This window comes from Myotis daubentonii, chromosome 6 (genome assembly GCF_963259705.1).
Source record: "Myotis daubentonii chromosome 6, mMyoDau2.1, whole genome shotgun sequence".
NCBI classification, from domain to species: Eukaryota; Metazoa; Chordata; class Mammalia; order Chiroptera; family Vespertilionidae; genus Myotis; species Myotis daubentonii.
Window position 1 is genome coordinate 1,517,477 of NC_081845.1, and position 27,455 is coordinate 1,544,931.

General features: G+C 54.3%; 1 protein-coding gene across 1 annotated transcript in view; it reads left to right on the plus strand.

Annotated features, from left to right (window-relative positions):
- The first annotated feature begins 5,126 nt into the window (after positions 1–5,126).
- Positions 5,127–27,455, plus strand: part of PDE10A (phosphodiesterase 10A) — a 151,079-nt gene continuing 128,750 nt past the window's right edge. The window contains exon 1 of the mRNA XM_059699876.1: positions 5,127–5,256. Within this exon, the coding sequence (XP_059555859.1) occupies positions 5,208–5,256 (49 nt within the window). The 5' untranslated portion in view covers positions 5,127–5,207. The remainder of the gene's footprint in view (positions 5,257–27,455) is intronic.

A 27,455-nucleotide genomic window follows, 5' to 3' on the forward strand; every position in this document is an offset into this window, starting at 1 on the left:
TCCCTTTTATCCCGACCTCTTCCGTTGTGTCACTCTCCGGTCCCCATCCCGGGCGGCATTGTGTGTGGAGAAAACTGCTGTGGGAATCGCACACAACTGTCTTCAAACGGTCACATTCCTCAAAATGCATGTCATTTCCTGCAGCTCCAAGGGGAGCCGGCAGACTGAGCTTTGCGTCGGGCCAGCGCCCTGCACCCCAAGTCCCCCCGGAATTGGGTGGGGCCAGCGCTGTGAGCTGACTGGTGCACACTCTCCATCCTGCACGCAGGGGTCTTTGAGACGCTGGTCGGCCCTGGTGTCAGCAGCACCGGAGCGTGCAACGGAAGTGTGGTTCCAAGGAAGCTTCTGGAGGCAAAAGCACACTTGTTTGTTTGGGGTCAGACTTTATGCAGAAGCCCCGAGGCCGGCAGGCTGCTGCTCAGTAGCAGTACAGACGCCCAGGGTCATGTGACCTGGAGCTCCTGGTGAGAGTGAGTTACCCCTAACCTCTGACGCCGGTGGGAGTGACACACGTGGAAGGGTTAGTGGGGAGGGAGGCACCTGGCTCTCCAGACAGCGGGGCGGGCGCCAGGCCGTCCCTGCGCTGCTTCCTGTCACGGCCCCGACGGGCTGGGACACAGCCTTCGCTCACGCTCATCTCATGCCAAGAGGAGGCTGTGGAACTATCCGACACACTCGTGAAGATGACGCTGTTCCACTCAGAAACATTGTGAAGCAGGTGTTTGATGAAATCCACAAACCTGCGGTGACTTAGTGCCCACCTGAGTGGCCACCCGGGAGCCCTGGGAAGCAGTGCAGTTCCTAACCTCCCGTCCCAACGCCAGCGATTTGTGGCGACACGCGACAAGATCGTCCCCCGTGGCTCTCAGAGGGAATTTCCAGCTGCTTTGGGGATTTTATTAAGCCTTAGCTCTCTGATCTATCGGTGCCGTCTTATAGGCTGTGCTCACCGTAAGGCATTAGAAACGTTACAAGGAACCGATGAGTTATTTTAAAAGGCGAGCAGGACTGTATGAGACGCGGTCCCCGCCCCTGCAGGCGAGTGGATCACAGAGGGGGTTGCGTGCTCACCGGGTGCCCAGGCGCGGGGACCTCGGGTGGAATCAGTGTCTCAGCCTCGGTGAGTTCCTTCCTGTCCCGCTTGCCTTCCCGACAGGGGACCTGTTTGCCAGGAAAGCATCTGGATCCCATCGCCCTCGCCTCCATGTGGACACGGAGGGGATCTGGAACCACTTAGGACATCAGCGTCTGTAAGTGGCACTTAGGGTGCGGACAGGAAATGAGAGTGACGGCCGGGCCGTCCGGAGCCACTGGGAGGACGAGTCTGCCTTCCTGCTTACGGCATTTCTTGGGTCTCAATTCAGAGCTCAAAGTATCACATATCATGAAGCAAACAAAGCAACAGAGTGCAGTCCGGCCCGTGTGGCTCCGTGGTTGAGCGTCAACCTATGAACCAGGAGGTCAGGGTTCGATTCCCAGGCAGGGCACAGGCCCGGGTTGCGGGCTCCATCCCCGGTGGGGGGCGTGCAGGAGGCAGCCGATCCATGGCTCTCTCTCATCATTGATGTTTCTATCCTGCTCTCCCTCTCCCTTGCTCTCTCTGAAATCAATCATTTTTTTAGACTTGTTCTTGCCTAGTGTGGGTCTCAGGGGAAAAGCAGAAATGCATCCATAGGAAACCCTTCGTGCCGGGAGCTGGCCTTGCAGCGAGAACACGCTCCCCACTCCCCTTGTGTCCCACGCCCCAGGGGCAGGGGTCCAATCCCAACAGCGACGACGCCTTCATGTTCGAAGGGCTCAGTGTGAGTCAGAAAGTCCTGCTTTGCACAGAGTCAGCCTCCCTCTCCATTGCATCCTCTTTAACCCTCTCCCTTAAAAAGGCTAACCCAGTGGTCGGCACACTGCGGCTCGCGAGCCACACGCGGCTCTTTGGCCCCTTGAGTGTGGCTCTTCCACAAAATACCACGTGTGGGCACGCGCGTACAGTGCGATTGAAACTTTGTGGCCCATGCGCAGAAGGGGCCACACTCAAGGGGCCAAAGAGCCGCATGTGGCTCGCGAGCTGCAGTTTGCCAAGCCGCAGTTTGCCGACCATGGAGCTCACCTGTTGCTGTTCTGTATGACGCTCCAATCTCTAAGGCTAGCTACGGATAACCGCCCACACTGCCCATGCGCTGCCCTTTGTCACGCCCGAGATTCCGCGTGGACACGGCCACTGGCCTCCTGGGACCGTGGGCAGAGGACTTGGGGACCGCTTCCATTTCTTAAAACCGCACTTCAGTTTATTCATCCTACAGTGGCCTGGCAGCATCCTTCCTCTCCGCCATGGCATCGCGCCACAGTCCTCCTCCGCTGAGCCCCCGGAGATGCCCGGCCGTGCCTTCCCGCACGAGGCAGCGGGCCAGCCGGGCCGGCCAGATCGGCCTCATTCAAGGGTGTATCTCGGGCTGGTGGGTTGGTTGGTGTTGACTGCAGCCACTGCATGTTATTGATTATTGGTATTCACATTCAGCCAGAAGTTTAAACCACCCTCCCGGGGCCGTTTAGCGGGGAGGCTCCATCTTGGGAGAATTTCTGCTGGTTTTCCGCCTCCCCTTCCCCCTTCCCCTTTCACGGGTGCTGACAGTGAGGCCTCCTCCCCAGGCTGGGCTGCTGCGGGTCTCCGGTGGCTCGGGGCCGGTGCTCAGTTCTGGAGGCAGGAAGGGCTGACCTCTGGCCAGTCTGCCCTGGAAAACCACCTGTGCTGCCCGGGCCGCTGGCCACAAGGAAGGGCTCCCGCCTCCGAATCAGGGGTGACCCTGACCGTGGGCGCGCTGAGTTCATGGGAGCACGAGGGATCCAAGTGTCCCCAAGTACGTGTGCCCGCTTGCTGAAAATCAAACCATGTGAAAGTGCTTAGAACACAACACAGACGCTCCCCCAGCCCCTCTCCGACTTGCTTCCACGAAACAACCGCTTCCAAGCCTCTGTTCCTGCTTTTTAGGCATTTATTTCCTTTGTTCTGAATAATACATTGTGATTGTTCGGTGAGGCCTTTGTTTGCCAACTTCCCAGCTGAGTTTCTGTCATGGAAATGAGGACTGGTCTTGGCAGGCAGTCGCCCCCTGCCACCTCCCCTGCCACCTCCCCTGCCACCGCTGCTCTGCGCCCCGTGAGCTCAGTGCCTGGTGACCAATCCGATTGCTGGGCAGAGTGGCATCTTGGCGTGTTTTGGTCCCTGTCAATATTCCTCGTGCCTGAGCCAAACAGGGTACTTGGATTCCATCTCCCCTCGTACAGCGTTTACTTTCCCCCAATCAGCGCTGGCCTTGCTCTCATGAGCTTCGTTTTTCAGCGACACCGTGATCTTGTTTCCACGTGCCCTACCAGATCTGTCACAGCTGACCACACGGTTCCCAGACTTATCCCGCACGCACGTAGGGCGCTCCATCTCAGCATGCGGGTCCTGCCCCCCGAGCTCTCCCCCACCCCCCGCTCTGCCCACCTGCAGGGCTCCCCCGTACTCCCAGCGCCTCTGTGCTGCGAGGTCCCTCTGCACCCTCCCACTGGCCTGCTCCCCTTTTCCTTGGTTGACCCCGGTGTTCTGGCACGTCATCTGGGAGCTACCTGGCGGGAATAGCTTGTGGCTGCAGAGGCCTTAGGAGACAATCGAGGGGAAACGCTTTATGACTCGGGGCGTGCTGATGGCTTCCTGGATTGACACGGAAAGCACAGGCAACCCAAGGAAAGGGCCCGTTGGGCTTCATCAAAATGAAGGACTTGTGTGCCCCCAAGAACACAACAGGCAGAGCGAGAAGGCCCCACGGAATGGGAGGAAATGTGTGAGTCATATCCCTGTAAGGGGTTGTCCAGACTGCACGTCAGCAACCACAACACCCCACAGCCCAATTACAAAGCAAGCAGAGGCCCCGGCTGGGGTGGCTCAGTGGATAGAGTATTGGCCTGTGGACTGGGCTCGATTCTGGTCCAGGGCACATGCTCAGGTTGCGGGCTCGATCCCCAGTGTGGGGCGTGCAGGAGGCAGCCATGATTCTCCCATCATTGATGTTTCTCTCTCTCTCCCTCTCTCTTCTTTCTTCTCTGAAATCAATAAAAATTTTTTAAAAAAGTGAGCAAAGGACTTGAGTAAACACTTCTCCAGGGAGACAGACAGAGTTTAATGAGCACAGACAAGATGCTTAGCATCTCCAAGCACCGGGAGACACGATCAGAACCACAGGGAGGCCCCACTCTGCTCTCACTAGGAAGGCTGTTACTTAAAAAATAAATAAGGACATGGAGGCACTGGACCCCTGTGCCTTACGGATGGGCATGTGATGGGTGCAGCGGCTGTGGAAATGGTGTGGTGACTCCTCACACTTTCCATGTACAATCATCACATGATCCAGCACTCCGCTTCTGGGTATAAGACTCCAAAGACATGGAGGCAGGAGGCCAAAGAGAGAGCGGTGCCTCCAGGTTCACAGTGGTGTGACTCACAGTCGTCAAAGGTGGGAGCAGCCGTCAGGGGTGAGCGGATGAGCCAAGGCCGCCTGTCCATCCAGCGGAGTCGTATGCAGCCTCAGAAAGGAAGGGCTTCTGACCACACTGCAACGTAGATGAAGCGTGGCATGTTGTTGCGTGAATAAGCCAGGCTCAAGGGGACACATGCTGTATGAGTTCACGCAGGTGACGTTCCCAGAGAGTCAGACTCACAGACAGAAGGTGAATTCCGGGTGGTTTCCAGGGCCTGGGGGAGGGGAGGAGGAGCGAGTGTTTAATGGGGACAGAGTTTCAGTTTAAGAAGATGGAAAGTTCTGGAGAGGGACCATGGTAATGTCTGCACAACTACGTGAATGCATTTAATGCCACAGAACCAACCACTTTAAAATTGCTAAAATGGTACATTTCCCAGCATCCCCAGTGGTTCTGAAGCGGGGGTTGGAGCTGATACGAGGTCCTGGCCGCCACAGCTCCGGATCAGAGTGGGGGGCTGTGCCATGTGGGCCTGTGTGGGCCCCACATTGAGGTCAGCCGCAGCCTGGTCACTGCCGGCTGTCTTAGAGGGTCTCCCTGGATGGAGACTCCCCATGGGTGTCTCCGGAGACATCGGCATTAACCCATGTCCCGTTGTCCCTGCAGGCAGCTGCCTCCCCTTTGCACCAACAAGTGGGAGCAGGGGGCCCGCCCTGCTGACCCTGAGAAGCAGGACCGACGCCCGGGAGCAGATGAGCGATGACCCGGCCGCAGGCATTCCGGACTCCCGCCACGCCCCAGGTACCGGGTCGCTGTGTGACCCACCCCACCCTCCTCTCCAGCGGTTACTGTTGAATTATCTATTTCTCTCTCCGATTCTGTCTGCTTTTGCGTCATGTGTTTTGGTGCCCTGTTGTTCGGTGCATATATTTTTATGGCTTTACTAGTGACCTGGTGCACGAAATTCATGCACATTAAAAGGGAATTAATTAGAGGAAGTATTTTAATATTGCTATTTGCCCTTTCTCTATAATAGAAGCATCAGAGATGAAAGAAAATTAGTAAAATGCATGTGAAAATCTTCCTCCTGTCAGAGTCTGGGATGCACCACAGGACCCAGAGTCAAGTCCCCGCCCACCCACATGCGCCTTGAAATCGTGTGAGACCCAGACCTGGCCGGCCTCACCCCCATTGGGCTAGATCAAGACCTGACCAGCCTCACCCCCATCAAGCCCCGCTCGGTGGGGGGTGTGGCCTCAGGTTGCCTGGCCCAGTGCCAGGGCGGGGGGCACAGCCTGAGGTCTCTGTCAAGCCCCACCAGGTGGAGGGTGCAGCCTCAGGTCCCCTGGCCTGGCACCGGGGCGGGGTGCACGGCCGGAGGTCCCTGGCCCAGACCAGGGCAGGGGGCACACCTCGAGGTCCCCGTCAAGCCCCACCAGGTGGGGGGTGTGGCCTGAGGTCCCACAGTCCGGCGCTGGGGCAAAGGGCATGGCCTGAGGTCCCACAGTCCGGCGCTGGGGCAAAGGGCATGGCCTGAGGTCCCACAGTCCGGCGCTGGGGCAAAGGGCATGGCCTGAGGTCCCACAGTCCGGCGCTGGGGCAAAGGGCATGGCCTGAGGTCCCACAGTCCGGCGCTGGGGCAAAGGGCATGGCCTGAGGTCCCACAGTCCGGCGCTGGGGTGGAGGGTGAGGCCTGAGGTCTCCTGTCAAGCCCCACCAGGCGGGGGGGGGGGGCGCAGCCTCAGGTCCCTGCTGATTGCTCGTTAAGACTCATTACGGGCAACTCAGCCTCCACTGTGGGCGCAGCCATCTTGAACATTACGGTGTGACGGTCAATTTGCATATTCCCGCTTTATTAGATAGGATCTTTTGGTGGTTTGAACTCTGTATTCTCAGCATGTTACTCATCCCATGAGTGGGGTCTGGGTAGGCAGAGGAGCCCCCTCCTGCTGCTCTCGCCTGGGACACAGGTGTGGGGGGTGGGGGGGGCAGGATGAGAAACGCCGCGTCTGCTCCTCCCTGGAAGGCAGCCCAGTGACCGAGGGCTGGGGGACAGCGAGCCCTGCTATGTTCCTGCTGCGGCACCTGGAGGGGCTCCCGGGAGGAGGGAGTGACGATACACAGGCCTCGCCATCCTTTACCGATTTCTGTAGAGTTTCTTGGACACACGCTTCTTCGTCCGCTGTGTGCCCTTAGGGCCACTTCCAGAAGCTTTACCTGTTTGGTTTTATCATTAAAAATAGTTTTCATGCCCGGCTGGTGTAGCTCAGTGGTTGAGCATTGACCCATGAACCAGGAGCTCACAGTTTGATTCCTGGTCAGGGCACATGCCTGGGTTGTGGGCTCAATCCCCAGGGTGGGGCGTGCTGGAGGCAGCTGATCAATGATTGTCTCTCATCACTGATGTTTCTGTCTCTCTCTCCTTCTCACTCCCTCTCTGAAATCAATAAAAATATATTTGAAAAATAGTTTTCCCCAGTTTCACTGGGAAAGGTCTGCAGAGCTCTCACACCGCATGTGGGAAGCCGTTAGGTTTCAGTATAGAAACATTTTTCGCTTCAGAGGAAAGCGTGTTACGGAAATGAGGCCGTAAAATGGACATGGTTTCCCACTGGCTTCCTTTTCAAATAAGAGGTTTCTGCCCGGGGCTCCCACGCTGCCGGAATGGAAGGCTCCGGCAGACACAGAAGCTGCCGCGTGTGGAACCGTGTTCTCAGGGGTCGGTGTCTCAGTGCCAGGTTCTTGTTTTGTTTTCGAGCCTGATTTTGTTCTGACTTTGCGTCCTCACTGTCAACAAGCCGCCTTCTCACGCAGCCTCCGTCCCACTCCCACATGGAGGGGACCTGGGCCTGGGACGCGGCATGTGCGCCCAGTGGGGACGGACGGGGCCAGTGAGCCAGGGGACAGGGCCCAGTGAGCCAGGGGACAGGGCCCAGTGAGCCAGGGGGCAGGGCAAGTGAGCCGGGGGGCAGGGCCCAGTGGGGACGGACAGACGGGCCCAGTGAGCCAGGGGACAGGGCCCATGCTGGCAGGCGAGCAGGAGTCTCTGTCAAGGCCAGTGATGGTGAGGGTGACACAGGGCGTGCCCGAGGCTTCATCCTGAATCCCGCCTCACCCTCCCTCACGGAGGCCTGTACCTCACGGTGCACCGTCTGCTATGAAGTGACGTCCCAGAATCTGAGCTAAACCTCTTCCCCTCCCTCTCAGCACACCTGGATCTGAATGCCAGGAGAACACACAGGTGTCCCTCCGGCTCCTTCGCGGGCTCCCAGCACCCGGAGGCGGGGGTTGGTGTCCTCTCTCCTGGCAGCAGGTGGATGGGGTGCGGCTGGCCGTGAATCCGGTCTGACTGCCCCCAGGGCCCCTGGAGTCACCCTGCCCCCACCCCTTGCACTTTCATATCCGTGGGCTCCGGGATCAGATCTCTGTATCAGGGTGAGTCCTGCTACTAATTAGATGCCTTTAAAGACACCTTCCTTCCACCTACAATTACTGAGCAAAGAGGGACCTGGTCAAGGGGTGACTCATCTTAAGGGCTCCAGGGCTGATGCAAGCGCCTGCTCATCTGGGTGCATTCAACCAGCCTACAGGGTGTAATTAAGATCCATTAATTCCTGCCTACTTAGTGAGAGCTTGTTTTCAAATCCTGGGACAAAATGGTAAACAAGCCGACTCAGAGGTCACGGCCCAGCGTGGCAACAGGCCAGCTCCGCGTGGGGAGGGAGCTGGGGGGGCCGGGCGGGGGGCAGCGCCCCCTGAATCCAGGCAGCACCAGCCACCGTCACCTTCAAGGTCCTGACACTGAGCTTACCTGGTTCCACCAAAGCCACACGTAGTAGGTGGACAGGCTCGGTATGAACCCGGGTCTGAGGGATGTAGCGCCTACGTGAAGTCGACATGCTGCCACTCGTCCGTGTCCTATAATCCACACGCACCCCGTCCGTCCTGTGCTGCAGACACAGTGCCGGTGGGGTGTGTGCTGTTCAGCAGGACTTCAAGTCTAAACAATTGAACTGAGTTGATTTTAAGTAAGAACAGTATAGACAGGAGCACTGTGCGACATGGCCTCCTGCCCTGCCGCCTCCCGGCACTCCCACCTGCAGGTCCCCCGGGCGCAGGTCTCCCCGGCTCAGGTCCCCCGGGCGCAGGTCCCCCCGGGCGCAGGTCCTCCGGGCGCACTGAGATGCGGCCGGGCAGGTGGTGGCCTGCAGGTCACACCTGTGGGAAGGCCCTCTTCAAGGTCGTCCCTTGGCATCGCTGCCAAATGTGACCGTCGGCGTGGGAAGTGGCTTCTTGCTAACGGACCTCGTGGGAAAGTCAAGTCGAATCGACAGTCTCTAGAGTCCGTCTGCCTGTCGGGCGCTTGTTCTGAGCAGAAACCTTTTATTCCACCGAGTTCTCCATTTGGCAATTCTTCTATTTTTTTTTTAGTCCTCACCCTAGGATGTATCTTTCATTGATTCCAGAGAGCGAGGAAGGGAGAGGGAGGAGAAACATCGATCGGCTGCCTCGCGTACACACCACGACCGGGGATCGAACCCACAACCCGTCCTGTAATGCTCCAACCACTGAGCACACCGACCCGGGCGATTCCTCTGTTCTTATCAGAGGGAAACAGCGGGGGGTTGGGGTGGGGTGAGCCTCCTCTTTGTTTTAAAGGACCAGCCTGGGCCCTCAGATTGGTAACTGCTTCCCTGGTTCAGAAAGCCTCAGTCCCGTGGAGGGAGGCACAACTCCTTCCAGAGAGCCTGCCTGAGCGCGGGGAGCTGGGCGGGGGGAACCTGTGCCGACAGGGCAGGAAGGTGGAGGGGGTGTGGGCGCACTGGGGGCGGCAGAGGGAAGAGAGGACGCGGGCCCCAGCGTGCTCGGAGTTATTTTGGGGTGCTCTACTTTGAACAGAGAATCGTGTGACATTTAAAAGAACCGTTGCTTTCGTTCCGTGTCACTCATGTCACTCTCCTTCACGTCAAACCGCTTTGCATTTTCCAACGCCTTGCTGAGCGCACAGAACAGCACCTCCCGGAGGAGGCGGCTCCGCGGGCCCGTGGGGAGGGGAGGCTGGTGTGGGGTGAGCGACGCCCACCCGCCGGGGGGAACGCGATGGCCTGGCACCCCCTGTGCCAGCGCTGCGCTTCCCTCTGGGTCCCCACCCCAAGGCCAGCGGTCTAGTGCCCTCTCCAGGGCTGCCCTAAGAAGCTCGGACCAAAGTGTGGGAAAGAGAAGGACACACGCCGATATAATGTACGATGTGATTGAAGAACATGATTGAGCGTCGACCTATGAACCAGGAGGTCATGGTTCGATTCCTGGTCAGGGCACAGGCCTGGGGTGCGGGCTCGATGCCCAGTGTGGGGCGTGCAGGAGGCAGCCGATCCATGATTCTCTCTCATCATTGATGTTTCTCTCTCTCTCCCTCTCCCTTCCTCTCTGAGATCAATAAAAATAAATTTTAAAAAGAAAAGAAAAACATAACTATTTCTCATCCTACCAAATGCATTTGACATGACGGTCCTTAGCTTTAGAAATGGGTGTATTATTCTGCCCTCTTATTTAAAATGTTGTCCCTGTGAGAATCCAATACTCTAATGTTTACAACAAAACCAGTCGCCGGGCTCTGGGGCGTGGCCAGGGCCCTGGTGAAGACCTCGGAGGGCTGGTACAGCGGGAGGGTGAGCGCAGCTCCCGGGGAAATCACCAGGAAATGCCTCCCGGCACCCGTGGCCCATCAGGCACAGCGAGCAGAGCCTGTGCTGTCCCGGGGTCCAGGCTCAGCGCAGAGCGGTCGGAGGGCGGGCTCACGCCTGGCGGAGAAGGGGCTTCCGCAGATGGGCCGCTTCTGGCACAGACACAGCGGTGGGTGCGGCCTGCGCAGGCAGGGCTGAGAGCAACATCTGGTGAGGACGGGGCTCTGTCCTCTGCACTGGCCCCAACCCGCCCTCCAAGGAGCCCCTCAAACCAAAAAGGGTGCCTCTGCCGTTCACCGAGGCACCAGGCGTGGGTTGGGTCTCCTTTCAGCGTTACCCGCTCACGGTTTTCCTTCCTAACGGCTCCCTTCCCACCTGCCTCGCCCTGACCCCGGGTCCTGTGGTGGATTCCACTTTCACGGTTTATACATCACAGTGCAGGCGCCTCCCCAGGGAGCCCTGAGCGGGGTGGGGGTTGGTGGGGGCTCTTCCCACCGGGCCCTGGTGTGCCCTGCTCGCGGGCTCTGAGACGCCCAGGCCCAGCCTGGCTGGTGTTGGGCTGGAGCCCCGCCCTCGGCCCCGAGGCCCCGGCCCAGGTCCAGCACCCTGGGTGCCTCTTCCAGGGGAGGGGGCTCACCCACGTGGGGAACTGGCCTGGAACATGGGGGCGTGAGGACAAGGATGGGACGGGCTGGTGGGAGCCCTCGCGACACATTTCCCCAAAGGAAAGCCTGGTCCTGCCCTGGACCAACGCCCCCCACAGGCAGGCGCCTCCTCGTTAGTGTGCGATGGCGGCGAGCAGGCGCGGGCGATGTCCTCAGTGTTAAAGATTTGGTTACGTCATGATGCTTAGTTGTCCATCCTCTGTGATAAAAACCACCTCAGGTGATTGGAGCAGGATCCTGATTAAGGACACTGATGGCTGAGTCCGTCTGTCTCACGTGCCCACAACACTCGCCGACAAATGTGGCTGCCAAGCTGGTTCACTGAGGTCATGTGTGTGTGTGTGTGTGTGTGTGTGCGTGTGCATGTGTGTGCGTGTGTGCATGTGGTTCTTCTCTGCTTTTCCCTCGCGTGATCGTGCCGATTCCCAGGAGGCTGTGTTGGGGAAGCCCTGCCCCAGGTCTTCAGCATGTCCTGAGACCTGTTCTCTGTCCACGCTGCAACCTTCCACCTGTCGCTGGAGACCTGTGTCCTGCTCTGATACTCGATCCCTTTACGATTATTGTCACCACCTGCAGCCTCCCTCTCTCCGTCCCTCCGTCTCTCCATCCCTTCCTTCCTTCCCTTCATTGGGAAACGTTGCTGAGGGTACACACTGTGTCGGGAGCTGTGCTCTGAGGCAGGTCCATGCCCACATGGACGGCAATGTTAACCCCATGGCAGAACGGGGAGAGTTTGGGTGTCTGCAGGAGCAAATCGGAGGGGCGCCTACCCAGACCCGAGGGTGCGGGCATAGCCGGCGGGGGCAGAGGCTTCCTGCTGGCATCAGCCAGAGTCCAGACCGCCCTCGCTGTGGACCTTCCTGGCCCCGGTGATAGTAAGGAAGGTGTTCAGATACGTCTGGCGACTTGAGGAGGTTGCTGGGAGTGCAGTGAGTCCAGGACTAGACCACGGACTGAGAGGGACTGCTTCGGCCACATGACATAATTTCCCAGAGTGACACCCCTGCTCTCTGAGCCAGGTTCCCGCCTTTGACGACGATAATTGATTCCGAACAATTAGGCTGATTGCATTGGGCAGATGACACATCGCCAGCGGCTGGCGGAGGGTCCCACTGACCCTCCCTAAGCCTCTCACTCCCTAGAGCGGCTGTTGGGACAGAAAGCGGGGATGGCAGACTCTTTGCAAACCCGGCCCGTGAGTCTGCAGTCACCATGACTGCGAGGGCCACGCCGTTATGCGGTGCTGCAGCTCAGCCATTCTGCGTGAATAGTGAGTGTATTTCACAACCGTTTCTCACAGATGCTGCCTGTATCCTGTCCACAATGTGCTCTGCTTCGGAGGCGGGCAGTATATGAAACACTGATAGGCTCCTGCATTGGTGTAAGAGGTGATAGCACCCTGGCCGGTGTTCTCAGTGGTTAGAGCCTGGGCCCTTGGTCCGAAGGGTCTCGGGTTCGATTTCCGGTCAAGGGCAGGTACTGCCTTGCAGGTTCCATCTCCAGCTCTGGTCGGGCAGGGTGTAGGAAGCAACCGATTGATGTGTTTCTCTTATATTGAGGTTTCTCTCTAAATATACCTCTCTCCTCTCTCCCTCTCTCCCGTCTACTCTCTCAGAAACTCAACGGAAATACCCTCCAGTGAGGATTAAGAAAGAAAAGAAGTGGTAGCAGGACACTGGACCAGCAGCCCAGTGTCACTGCGAACTCAGTACCAACGGACCTCAGCCCCAGCCAGACCCAAATCTGCAGCTCAGGGCATGGCAGCCTGGGATGACCTGCTGCTTTAAGGGAACATCACACACACACACACACACACACACACACACACACACACACACACACACACACACACACCTTTCCAGAACAAATCCTGATGCTAGCATTAATGACTGAAAAATATAACTGAACTTTTCTTTTACAATTGTTCCTCTTTCTATAGACCCTTGGACCTGCGTGTTAGGAGGTTGGCATTTTATTGCTTTTGGAGCAGCAGACGTCACCATCCTCCCCTTGGGAACTGATTTAATGATGGAGGCTCTGCTGTCCGTCATGTGGGCGTGTGGATGAGGCAAACCGCCCCGCTGGTGCTCCGTGGATCGGGCGTGGTTGAGTGAACAGAGACTCGACGACGGGCCTGTCTTACTCTCACAGGATGGGTCCCCTGTGTGCCCTCTAGGGGCTTCCCCATGTGGTTCATGAAGGGACTTGAGAGTCTTCAGAATTATAGGGTTCGTGGTAACGCAGTGATATTAGCACATACGCGCATGCTCTGCACATTCTAAGACGGACAGCAGGACACAGGCGTTCGGGCAGGAGGCGGGTTCTGAAAGGAAGTGTTTTCACGTGTCTGCGTTTCAGTGGTCATTTCTCAAGGTTCCTTTATCTAAAAATTACCCTCAGATTATGACTCACGTTCAAGGTCAATTTGTGTAATCACGACTCCATTTCTTCTTTTCTTGTTGTGCCTGCGAGCTGCCCAGCCACAGGGAGAGCCCCTCGAGTTGTAGCTAGAAGTTTGCCTTCTGGTGAGTGGAGATGGAGTGAGTCTGCCTTCTGGTGAGTGGAGAAGGAGTAATTTTTTCATTTGTTCACTCAGTGGATGTTGCTGCGGCTGAACTGTGATCCTTTCTGGCTTTTTTGGTAGCAACTCACTTACATTTTAGAATTTGCAAAATATGATATTAGGCCTAAGTCTCTCTTTAGCATATGACTCCCAAAACCCTAGAGACGAAATTTCACTTCTCCCAATGAGATGCTACACTCCTTCAGAGAAAAACCAAAGAACAAACTCTGCGATTGCTTTTGTTTCTATCCCAGTACCTAATGGTGCCCCTAACAATACCCAACAGTGCCCATCATAGGTACCAGCAACACCCAGCATAGGTGCCCAGCAGCACCCAACAGTACTTGCTATAGGTATCCAATAGAACTCAACATATCCATGATGGGTGCCCAATAGTACTCAACAGCACCAACCAAGGTACCAAACAACACCCAATAGTCCCCAGCCATAGCCACCGTGGGCACCAATAGCACCTACTCATCGTCACCATGAGCACTCAACAGCATCTACATCGGTACCCAACATGAGCCCTGCTGGTTATAAGATAGAGGCTATTCCAGACGTCCTCTTCCCATCGTCCTCTCTGCAGGCTAAACTGGACACAGGAAACCCCGTGTCTTAAAAGGAAGCCGAGAGAGGGCCTCGCTATGTGTGAGACTGAACCATGTAAACTTCCATTTCTATGGTGGCAACCATTGCCCAGCAGCCAGTTCACGGTCCAGCTGCTGTGTGAACTTTCTAACTGTGAGCACAGCCTGGAGCCGCAGGGGACTGCGAAGTGCTTACTTCCTGGGTGTTCGGCAGTGTTGACAGCTTTGGGGGCCCAGCCTCGCTGGGCTGACAGGCTCTCTAGAGGGTGTCTGTCGGGGGAGGAGGCAGCCCCACAGTCCCCCAAGGGCTGGGAGGTAAGAGCTGCATCAGAATCCAGACTCGCCTTTCCCGGTAGCCCTTTCCGGCTCATATCCTCTCTAGGAAGGTTCTTCATGACTTTTCTACGTCAACTCTGATGCTTATTTTTTTCTGCTCGCACCTGAGGCTGGTACCTGCAGCATAAAGACGCGAAGGCGAGGCTCTGGTGACCCCGTGTAAACCGAGATGTACCTGCCTCGGTGAGTTCTTAGGTCTCCCCCCTCTTTCAGATCTACCCACCCGTGCAGTGTTCTGAAGGTAAACTGAGGCGATGGATATGGCAGCCCCTTGTACTGGACACCCCCGGCCACACTGACCTGGACTGAACACGGGCTGCATGCATGTTGCCACGACACCCGTGGGAAAGGCGGGATCCTCAAGCCCATCATTTCAATGGGATTTGTTTCTGGACAACCTCCCATCTCCTCTCATCTCATGATCTGCATAACGAGAGCGGGGGAGGGCGGGCTGCTGCGAATCTCTTTCTAGAAGGAAGCAGACGGTGTCCTTGTGGGTGACAGTGGGTTTGGTGGCTGTTGCTAAGATAGAGTGTCCGCCTTGTGGTGCTAACTTACCATTCAGAGGGATTCTTTTTTCTCTTTGGTGAGAGCTAATGTACAAAAACCGTTAGTAGGAAGAGAGAAGGAGAGAGGGAGAAGCGGTGAGGGGGCGGGCGAGGCTGCTGAGGCACTGAGGATTTCAGAAGCGCGTTGGGAGGGACGCTGGTGGGGGCCGGGGCCGGGGCCGGGCCGTCACATAAAACTGTGTCCGGAAGACCCTTAGAGTAGGAAGGGGAGGGGAGGACACTCTTTAATCGCTGTATTTTGGAATCCACGGGAAATGGTTGCGAGGATCTGAGTCTTCACAACTAGAGTTTACATTTCAAAAGGAAATCCCAGGATGTTCCTGATTCTTAAGGGGCCACCGAGGATATTTCTCTCCCAGAAAAATAGAAGAGAAAGTGTTGAATACAGAGCTGCGGCTTGACAACACAGAAGGAGTCCCAGGGGAGGTTGTTATTCCAAGTCTCTAGAGAAACAGAATCAATAAAGGAGAGAGAGAGAGAGAGAGAGAGAGAGAGAGAGAGAGAGAGAGAGAGAGAGAGAGGGGCTCGTTGTCCCTCTTACTTATGCATTCATCTGTTGATTCTTGTATGTGCCCTACGTGGGGATTGAACCCACAGCCTTGGTGTATCAGGACAGTGTTGCCAACCAGTTAGTTGAGCTGCGGGCAGGGCCATTGTGCAAAACTTTTGACTGTGAGTCTATACTTTTACTTTCAGGTTGAGATTTCCCCGCCCCGAGGAGACCCCCGTACATACCCTCCCCACCTGCCCCGCCCAGCACAGCTCTCAGGTGCCCAGGAGCGGGAGGGCACGCCTTCACTGTGCGGTGTTTTCAAGTGAAATGGGAATCGTATAAGCCAAATCAATGATTTGAAAAAAAGGTTTAATTTCCCTAATTCTATTTTCTTGAGTTATTCTCTGCCTGGTGGCTCGTTTCTGGGTGAGTTGGCTTAGCAATGGCTGCGCTGGGACCCGCTGGGCAGTTAATTCCAGCTTAGCTGCTGGGAGCCGCGTGGGCCCACAGCCCTCACTTTATTTTAATCCGTGTGAAGGGTGGGGCGATACTCTTACACCCAATAAAGACGGGGGCCTCTTGTGGCCCCGTGTGCTGCTGGAGGGTGTGAGAAGGCGCTGGCCAAGCTACAAGACCTTGCTGCACACCCTTGGCCGGTGAGAGGTATATGAGCTGTGCAGACCTGTGCAATTCATGGTAAACTCTGTGGAAACTTCCTGATAAACTTAGTGGAAATCTTTTTATTTTATTTTATTTTTTTAATAACTAGAATCAGGTTGTAAATGCAGGATTCAAGGGAATATTTTAGTGAGTCTGCTTGTATTATCTCTCTTCTGAAAACTTACTTATATTGGATTTCTTTAAATCCCAGTGCAAAAAAACAAATCCAGACTCTACCTGTATTTCACTGTAACTTAGGCAGTAAAGTTTGGCTGCACACAGATGGGTAGGTTTCTGAGCACACATGCTGCCCTGGCTGTCAGCCGGCTGCGTGGTGTGTAAGCTGCCCTCTGCGGGGGGAGCACTGGGACTGGTCCTCCCTCAGTGATCCAGCGTCCTGCCTGGAGAGGAGAGCGCGGGCCTGTCTCAAGGGGCGATCAGGGGCCCGGCTGGCCTTGGCGGCTGCTTTGCAGCGGGGTTATGATCCAGGTGTGCAAGGTCTACAGAACGGACCAGTTCCAGCCAGAGAGGCCCCCTGGGGGCGGGAGGGGGGCGCTAGGAGCAGCTCTGACAACAGATGAATCTCCTGGCACGGCCACAATGAGCACACTCACCGGCCACAGTGAGCACACTCGCGGGCCACTGTGAGCACACTCGCCGGCCACTGTGAGCACACTCGCCGGCCGGCCACTGTCAGCACACTCGCCGGCCACGGTGAGCACACTCGCCGGCCACTGTCAGCACACTTGCCAGACACACACAGCCTGCGGTGGGCAGGCCATGCAGGCGCTGGTACTTTCTCCTCCTGGTTGAGGCGACCACCAGGGCTGTGCCCATGGCGTGTGTTCAGCTCCCAGACGAAGGCCAGGAAGACTTGGGCTGTATTTATGCTCTTCAGGGGTTCCGCATGCTCTCCGATCATCTGGGTCACTGCGGCCATGGAGTCCCTAAAGAAGGAAGTGACCAGGCTCAGCAGTCTCAAGGGAAGAGGGTTAGGAAAACGTCATCACAACAGTTAGAGGCAGGAGAGGGCTCTGCCTCGTGCGGTCCCTGGCTGACAGTCACAGGAACAAGTGGACTCTGGGGGTTCGTGACAAGGATGGTGGTTCCCCAAATATGTATGCACGGTAGCGGCTGAGAGCTCACATCTGAAAGCGGGTCTTAATGTAATCAACACTGCCTTTATAATTATTCAAAGTGTGTGTGTACATTTTGGGACACCCTAAATACATCTTTTATTAACATTATTGGAGTTATTGGTTAATGAAATTGCATGTGCTTCAGGTGTACGGTCTGTAACACATCATTGTATATTGTATCACATGTTCACCACCCAGTCTCGTCTCCTTCCGTCACGTTTATCCCCCTGGCACTCTTCGACCTGCCCCAGCCCCCCTCCCTCTGGTCATCAGCGTGCTGTTGTCTGTGTCTATGAGTTTTGTTTTTCTGCTTAATCCCTTCAGTTCTCTCACCCAGCCCCCCACCACAGACTCACAGAGAACACAGCATGGAGCACAGACAGACAGCGGTCATCAGGAAGGGAGCATGGGAGCCGGGTGACACAGGTGAAGGGATTACGTAAAAATAATAAAAAGATGGTTTACTCTTTATTCTTTAAGAAATGGTGAACTTCTTGCCCGCAAAGAGCGATTGTACATGGCCACATCGGAAACCTATGACATCCATCTCCTCACCGTGCAGCCGTTTTGAAAGGTGGCTGGGACAGCCATGGGCCATGGGTATGTCCATTGCCACTTGTTAACGTTCTAACAGCCAAGGAGAAGGTGGCAGAATGGGATCTGTAGACACCTGGCAGCTGTCAGGTAACATGACCAATGTGTCCTGCATACTGGACTGGGCAAAAGCAGTCCTTACAGTTGCGAGTACATGAAACAGAGTTTATTCTTGCATTATTACTTTTTTTTTTAATTAAATCTTTATTGTTCAGATTATTACATTTGTTCCTCTTTTTTTTTTCCCCCCCATAACTCCCCTCCTCCCAGTTCCCGCCCCACCCTCCGCCCTCACTCCCCACCCACTGTCCTCATCCATAGGTGCACGATTTTTGTCCAGTCTCTTCCCACATCTCCCACACCCCTTTCCCCCCCAAGAATAGTCAGTCCATTCCCTTTCTATGTCCCTGATTCTATTATAATCAACAGTTCATTCTGTTCATGAGATTATTTATTCACTTGATTCTTAGATTCACTTGTTGATAGATGCATATTTGTTGTTCATAATTTGTATCTTTACCTTTTTCTTCCTCTTCCTCTTCTTATAGGATACCTTTCAGCATTTCATATAATCCTGGTTTGGTGGTGATGAACTCCTTTAGCTTTTCCTTATCTATGAAGCTCTTTATCTGACCTTCAATTCTGAACGATAGCTTTGCTGGATAAAGTAATCTTGGTTGTAGGTTCTTGGCATTCATCACTTTGAATATTTCTTGCCACTCCCTTCTGGCCTGCAAAGTTTCTGTTGAGAAATCAGCTGACAGTCGTATGGGTATTCCCTTGTAGGTAACTGAGTTTCTTTCTCTTGCTGTTTTTAAGATTCTTTCTTTATCTTTTGCTCTTGGCATTTTAATTATGATGTGTCTTGGTGTGGTCCTCTTTGGATTCCTTTTGTTTGGGGTTCTCCGCGCTTCTTGGACCTGTAAGTCCATTTCTTTCACCAGGTGGGGGAAGTTTTCTGTCATTAATTCTTCAAATAGGTTTTCAATATCTTGCTCTCTCTCATCTTCTGGCACCCCTATAATTCTGATGTTGGTACGCTTGAAGCTGTCCCAGAGGCTCCTTACACTATCCTCGCATTTTTGGATTCTTTTTTCATTTTGCTTTTCCGGTTGGATGTTTTTTGCTTCCTCGCATTTCAAATCTTTGACTTGATTCTTGCGCTCCTCTGGTCTGCTGTCGGGCGTCTGTATAATATTCGTTATTTCAGTCCATGTATGCTTAATTTCTAGTTGGTTCCCCAATATAAGATCGAGGGTCTTATTAGTTTTCGTGTAGATCTCATTAAGTTTATCGGCAGCTTCTAAACAGTTCTTGAGAGACCTTAAAAGTGTGGTTCTGAACTCTATATCTTCCTTTGACAATTTTGTCCTGTTTCTTTGTCTCCGCATTTTGTTATGCTTCCTTGGTGCACCCCCTAGTGGTCTTTGTTCGCAGTCTTATAGTTAAATCTTGATTGTTGTAGCTAATCCCAGGGAGGGTTTGACCTCCAGGCCAAGTGGCTATGAGAATCAGCTGTGTCAACAGTGAGAGAACTTCTGTCCTCTAGGGAGGTGCTAATCTAGCCTTTGCCTGAGGCTATCCGGCAAATGCCTCTGTGCAGGGCTTGGGCGGGGCAGGTCGCACAGGATCAACAGGGTGGGCCGGAGAGAGCAGTTATGGCGGCTCTCAGTCCTGTCCCCAGGGGCTCTGCCTCTCTGAGTCCCAGCACCCGCTGCAAAGCTCGGAGAGAAAGCTGCACTCGCTCTGACCGAAGCCAGACAGTCCCGCTTCTCCCGTTTGAGTCTGGGTCCCTAAAGACTCGCCTGGATCTGGTGCTCAGAGTCTGCGACTCCCTCCCAATTGAAAACAACAACCACGCCCTCCGCCGCCAGCCCGCTCCGCGCACTCCGCACCTCAGAATTTGACTTCAGCACTGCGCCTCCGCTGAGTGTCCGTATGCGTTTCTCTTTCCTCCTAGTTGTAGGACTTCCACTCAGCCAGCGTTCCTGTGGTTCTGGGTGATGTCCCTTCCGTTTTTTGGTTTCACTTTTGAAGTAGTTGTTCAAAGCAGCAAACTCCGGCGTTAACCTATGCCGCCATCTTGGTTCTCCTTGCATTATTACTTATTAATTATTACTTTATTTTCCATGTGAACAACTGTAAACCAACTTTTGCCCCTCCCTGTATTGGGGCTCTACCGTAATTCATCTGAAGGGTCCCCATTCCACTGTAACTTCTCCATTTGCTCAAATCCATTAATCCCCATTCTTGGTCCTCACCTAAAGCATGGATGACTGCTCAAAGTTTGGGGTGCTCTGAGACCCCAGACATCGTCAGCCTCTCTATCACCTCCAACCTGACCAGCTTCCCATAAACAACGCTTCCTCCAGGTAACTCCAGAGTTTGGAAGAGGTGATCACAGGAAGCATTCGCATTTAAGTGAAGGGGACCATACCGTAACTTATGTGTCAGTTATATAAGACTAGAGGCCTGGTGCACGAATTCATGCACCAGTGAGGTCTCTTGGCCTGGCCTGCGGTACTGGGCCGAAACCAGCTCTCCAGCATCCCCTGAGGGGGTCCTGATTTGTGAGAGGGTGCAGGCCAGGCGGAGGGACCCCACTGGTGCATGATCGGGGCTGGGGAGGGACCATGGCAGGGCTCTAGAGCATGTCTGGCCTATCTCACGGGGTCCAGATAGGCTGGACCCCAGCAGCAAGCTAACCTACTGGTCGGAGCGTCTACCCCCTGGTGGTCAGTGCACATCATAGTGACTGGTCAACCGGTCGACTGTCTCCCCCATGGTGGTCAGTGCACGTCATAGTGACCGGTCTACCAGTCAACTGTCTGCCCCATGGTGGTCATAGCAAGCAGTTGAGCAGCCTTAGCATATCATTAGCATATTACACTTTGATTGGTTGAATGGATGACTGGATGACTGGACACTTAGCGTATTAGGCTTTTATTATATAGGATTATTAGATGGACATCACAGTCATTTTTAACTCGGTTTAATTGTTCAATGCCAAACACGTAGGAGAATCTTCAGCATGCGCTTGCCAGCGTTTCTAAGCTCCTGTTACCAGAGGAGTTGCTTGGAGTTAACGATGCCCCATTAGGTGTCTCAGCGGCCCCGGGGTAAGGCCTTCACCTGTGGCCCACAAACACTGCTGAAGGGTAAGGACGTGATTGGTGACTCATATTAGGAGAATGTCAGTCTACACACCATAAAACACAGGCCCTTGGGCCACATTTCAGGACCCAAGGCCACCGCAGAGCCTGTGGAAGGACAGGGCAGAGGAAGTCTACACAGAATGTGCAAACTGCTCGCCCACCCGAGGCCTCTCTCTGGCTTCCCACCTAGAGCGTCCCGTGTGGCGGGGTTGTTTCTCGGGTCCCCTGCCAGGTGTCCCAGCTTGAGCCAGTGCAGATGGTCCCGTCCTGCCCAGTTCGACCACAGGTGGAAAACTTGGGCGTGGGCCAGCTGGGTCCCTTACAGAGTGACCCATAGACATGGTAAGCTAAGCCACCCAGTTGTTCATGCCACTTAGCTCCGGGGGGCAAGGGCCGCATTCGCCCTGTTTGCCAGGGCTAGGCCCTTCGCCCATCCACAGCAGACTCACATCTCATGGCGAGAAAGGAAAACAAAGATTTATGATGGAGATTTCCAACCAGGAGAAGACGGCTGGCTTTCCAGTGTATTCTTTCCAGTAGGGCTGATACACTGACCTGATTTCTATCACTGGTGGCAGGGATGGTGGGTTATCTGCGTAGGGCTGCGTCCTCACGTAGGATGAATGTGGATGCCCGCAGGCATAGTGCAGGGTAATGGGCAGGAGCACAAGTCTCCTGGGTGGAGATTTCTGGAAGCTTCCAGGTGAAGCGGCTACCAGAATGAAGGCTGGAGGGAGGAGGAGCAAAGCAAACTTCCTCACAGGCTAGTAGTGGGTCACAGGGTTCTCACGGGAGACCTGGAGTCAGCGCGGGGACAGGCTGGAGTTGAGGAGGCTGCCTGCGCGTGGCTGCACCTGCGCTCAGGCTGCTGTGTCTGGCACAGTGAGACCCTCCCCGACATCTGCTTACACGTCGGGAGCATAATGTGGATGCAAGTGAGCTGTAGGGGGGCAGGGGGAAGTCCCACTTAAGTACTTTTATTGATTTCAGAGAGGAAGGGAGAGAGCAAAACATCAATTACGAGAGAGAATCATTGATTGGCTGCCTCCTGCACATGCCCCACTGGGGATGGAGCCCACAACCGCGGCCTGAGCCCTGACTGGAATGGAACCTGGGACACTTCAGTCCAGAGGCTGAGGCTCTATCCACTGAGCAAACCGGCGAGGGCGGAAACCCCTCTTTTCCGACAATACCTTTGGTGACTACGATGTTACCGAGTGCCACCCTAAACTTATTAAGCTCCAGTGTATGAACAAGCAACATGGATGTGGCAGGGAATCATGGGAGGTACGCTGCCTCAGTTTCTCCTTCCTTCCGCTACCTGGTTGATGCTGGCAGGTTTCTCTGGCTCTCGGTCAAGTGGTGGAGGCGACCCACGGGCTGAAAGCACAAGGCTGCCTGCCCTTTGGCTGCTGCGCGTTACGTTTTCTCACAAGGGTCCACTCAGTCCACAACGTTCCAGCTGTGGCTCACGTGCAGCGTAGCCGTCACAGACGCCGGGTGGTGCTTGCCAGCAGGGGGCTGGCATCGCCTAGAAAGGACTGAAACGTGGGCCCCGCAGCGTGTGGGACACAGCCTGACGGACGTGGGCGCCGGGCGCGGGCTCGCTGCGTGGAGCTGTCTTTCCTCCTCTGGGCGCGTCGGTAGAGAAGCGCAGGGAGAACCTGCCTTCCTAAGTCAAGGCCTGACGTCAGAACAGCTCCCCGTGTGCTCTGCTGCCCGCCCTTTGATGCCCGTCCGCCCTGGTCCCGGCCGGAGCACCTCCGAGCGCCCACCTGTGCCCCTGGCTTTTTTTTCAGATGAACAGAAAGGAATACATTCTCCTGATTAAATAACTATGTTGACCCTGGTTTCTGAGACAAATCTGTAAGACCCAACCATTCTTCTTTCCCCCATAACTGCATCCGACCCCCTTGGGTAAGTGCCGAGGCTCCTTATGAAACTGTGGCTTTTAGAATAACAGGCCGTTTGCGAGGAAAAGAGGTCCGAGCCACAGAAGAAGCCCCATTTGTTCCAAACTACGCGGACCTTCAAGCATCACACGCTACCATCACGCCTCGCGGAGGGACAGACTCGGGAGGGATTTGAAGGCAACCTGTTAGGAAACGCCAAGCTCCCTGTAGTGCCTCAGGGGTCCCTAGGGCTCAGGACACACTCCTGGAGGAATGAAAGCTGTTCCCAGACCTCAGCTTCTTATCCCTAATGCTCCTCTGTGTTCACTTTCTTTCTTGTTAAAAATGTGTTTTTATTGATTTTTAGATAGAGAGGAAGGGAGAGGGAGAGAGAGAAACACTGATGAGAGAGACACATCGATTGGCTGCCTCCTGCATGCTCCCTACTGGGGATCAAACTTGCAACCTGGACATGTGCCCTGACTGGGAATCGAGTCTGGCACCTCCTGGTCCATGGGACCGTGCTCAGCCCGCTGAGCCACACCAGCCGGGCGGTGCTCAGTCTACTCGAATGCTTTAATGGGGCTTGGGCTCCCTTAAAGAAACTTCTCTCTTTCAGGCCTCTATATACAATATACACTGAGTGGCCAGGTCATTATGACCACACCATCAGTATAGTGATGTGAATTAGTTACGCAAATAATAATAATAATAAAAAAACCTTGAGAGTATTTGCTTAGGAAGTTTTCAATATTCAGTATTTTTGGAAGTGTCAATGAAGTCCTGATGGGGTGGTCATAATAATCTGGCCACTCAGTGTATATGCATATACTTCTACCATACAGCATTTATTTGACTCTGAAAGCACAGTCTTAAATGAAATGGATACCTCTGACCTGTAAAAGTTTGGTGAAAGTGTTGATTAACCAGGTCTCCTGGTTCTAGTCTGATTTGCATGTTCTTGAGAAATGAAAACTGCTTCAGCATTCCACAAACCTCACGGGGCTTCCAAAGTGATTTCCTATTTGTGTTTTCTTAATGGCAACGTCTTCATTGTTTAGTGTTGTGTCCTAACACGGCAGTGTTATGTAAGAGACTGGTGCTCACATGGTTACCACAAGAATTTAGCATCGATTATGTAACCTGAGCAGCGCTTTGAACACCAGTGTCCTCAGGGCTCGGCACAGCCATTAGCAGAGCTTCCTTTCAGGAGGGAATGAAATGCTGTGCATTTAATTAATGAAAATTTACCTTTGGATCTTACTCTTCATCACGAAACACACCTAACCCTCCCTCGTTGGGGGGCATGGATACTTAAGATTTATTTGGAATATTAATATTTTAACAATCTGCCTATTATCAATATTGTCGTTAACAATTAAACATTATTTTTTAAATGAAGATAATATCATCTATACTGAGTTTTAGTTGTTTTAGAACATAAAGCGATAATAAAATTGTAGGTTATTTTATAGTTAATTTGTTTGAATTCATAAGAATAATTTAAGTGAAACTGAAGATTTAGAAGTATTAGGGGTTGCTGAAGGAGTTGTTTTGTTTATTTATTTTTTAATCATCTTTGGTCTATTTTCAAGGGTGTCTTATTCAGTGGATTGACTTTATAATATTTTTCTTACTAAAATTATAAAAGCCCCTTCCCTTTCAGGCTCGACTACAACAATACTGTAAGAAGGCATTTTACATTCCTCAGTTTACCCAAGATTTTGTTAACATCAACACCAACAGGAATTGTAACCAGTTGGCACGCAGTGACGGGCAGACAGCAACTATTGAGTGCCTGCTGTGTACTGGCCTTTGTGAAAGGTGACAGGTGGATAGACAAGCCTGCTCCTGGCATCAAGCTGTTTAAAATGGAATCGTCAGTGCAATTTATCCGCGAGATTATTTCTTAGGAAGAGGGTCCATGCCCCTTGCTCATACGCACAGATAGGATGCACCAGTTCCAGGAGACGAGGCAGCAGGCGATGCTGATCGGAGGTGAGAAATACTGCAGGAGGCTTTCCACAGACACACACATGTGACTCGTGGCAAGGGGTTCAGTGGGTGTGGGAGGCAGAGGGTAGGGGTCTGGCCACTGAACTCCAGGTATAACCTGCCAGAGGAGGCACCAGTGATCTCATCAGAGCGTTTCTGGGACACGATTTATCCCCCTCAGTGACAACACGGTGATCATTTACTAGCAACTGAAAAGCCTACGGGCAGACCCCACCTGCGGCCACTGCGCTGCTTGCTTATGAGTTGTTTTGCTCAGGTGACGATATTTTACACAGTCACACACATTCAAATCAAGGGGAAGAAAATGTGGCTTTTGTACAGACTTCATCTGTGTAAGCAGACGAGCTTCACATTCAGTCAAGCTTGGTGTGATATTTTATAAAGTTTACAAGCATTTTTGAAAGAGAACACAGGAGATTCAAGGCTCAGTGAGCAATGTGACATGGACCGCTGCAAGCACCAACAGTCAAAGCTGTGAAGTAAAACCAATTAGGACACACACCTGCTGGCTGCCGGAAGCGCTCATCAAATGCTGGCTGCGTTGGTGGGAAACCTCCTTTGTAGGCTACTAACAGGGGTGCCTGGTTAAGTTATAAAGAAATCTCATAACTGGGTGAGTGAGGAAAATCGTCATTTTAAACTGTCTTGGGATCTACCTTGACCGTTGTTTTAAAATGTTTTTAGGAACATAAAATTCAAATTAGAGCACGATCAGGTAGATATTGCTTTCTCTAGAAATGAATTGTTAATCATGAAGTACTGAAACATATAGAAAGAACTTGATTTAAAAATAGCCATGTGGGGAAGCATGTTTGGATCATTTGAATGTACTCATGGCTGCATGGACAGATGAGCCCACATCAATGCCTTCTGCCTCCTGTCCCTGGGGAGATGCTGGAGCCCGGTGCTCAGGTTGCCTGACGATGTTGAACTGCTCGTCAGAATCATCGTGTTTATTGGGGTCCAACTGCCCTCTTCGTACACTGAGTGTTCATTCTCTGCAGAGTGGACTGGCATTTTCTCAACGGGGAATGAGGAAGGTCATTTATTTCACAAACAGGCATCCTAATGGCATCAATCAGGGGCCCCTGGAGTCACAGCCCTGAATTCCTCTGCCGCTGAAATCCTACAGTAATGGGATGCCACCTGACCCGTGACTGCCTCACAAATTTCCTGGGGACCACGGGAATGCTGAGTTCTCTTAATTCGGGACCAATGTGCTCACTCTCACAAGGCTTGGAGTAACAGAGGTGTAGCGGCCATCGTTTCCCTCTTCTGGCCCATCCCTAGGGAGGCCAGAGAGAAGGAAAAGAATCCACAGGAAACATCCCGCAGGTGTGGGGACACCTGGACACGGGTGCGTGGCGCGCGCTGGCGTCTGGGTGTTTGTCCTGGAACCTTTGAAGTATTTCCGAAGAAAGAAAAGTGGCCGAGCGCCTGCTGCACGCAGAGCAGCAGAAATGGACTCCGGGATTAAGCGGGGAGCGCGCTTAACAAACGCGGTCAGTACGCAGCCGGCACCTGCTCAGGCGGCCCTTTTCCGTTGTCATGCGCTTTCTCTCTGGTTTGTCCAGGAAGTGCGCGCCCTCCCGCCAGCATGTGGAGAACAGAAGGGCGGTAGCGGTTTGACTCCAGAAAAGGGTTAGTGGAGATGGTTAAATGTGCGCCCTGATTGGACAGACCCACAGGCGCTCCCTCCCCTCACAGGTACGGAGGCTTCAGTTCAAGGTCAACGTAAATGTGTTTGTAGCTGGAAAGTCACGTCAATGACTCCAAAAGGCAGCTAAAGGAACGGAAACGACAAGAAGAAACACATCGCGTGTAAAGGGAAGAACAGTGACACTGGGTGGTGAAACAAGTCCTCCCCAACCCAGGTGGGCAGCTGCTGAGACGCCCTGTGCGCGGCTGGCGCAGCCCGCACAGAACCGCGACTTCCAGGGAAGTTGCAAGTGTCAGGTGCGCGCCGCCCTGCCCTTTCGGGAGAGGAGGGCGCGACAGCCCCGAGGCCTGGCAGACCAGACCCAGGAGCGGAGTCATTCTCCTTCTTTCTTTCGCCGCCCCTCACCCCAAAACAAAGCAAAACGGCAAAATGTCTCCTGAGTGAGGTAAGAGCGCCTGAGTCGTTTTCTCGAGGCTTAGGGACTTGGACCCCTGAATGCCAGGGCCGGCGCCCCTGAATCCCTACCCGCGCTCCGCGGAGCGCACCTGCCTGCATCTTTGCGCGGGAGGAGAGCCTTGCGCTGCCCCGGAGCCCCGCCTGCCCGGTTTGCTTCCAGTACCAACATGCACCTTTCCACGGCGCGGGGTTTGGATGGGAGAGGGAAACGCATGGACTGGGGGAGACTCTGCAGCAACGTCACAATAGAAACACCTGAGAACTGGCCGGAGAGACGAAAACTTGCAGGGGGCTTGCGAACCGGCCCTGGGATGGGCGCCGCCAGGGCCAGCCCTCCCTCGGCGCAGCTGGGGCGCCTTCGCCAACGCCTCTGGCTTAGGTGACAGCTCGCCCTTCCCCAAGCGGGGCTCTGGCGCGCGCTCCATTCCTGGGAAGGTGACCCAGTTCAGGGCGTCCGGGCAGCCCGTCCCACTGTGGGACAGCCGCTCCCCGCCCCCACGCTAACCCCCGGGCGGTGGCGGCCCCGCC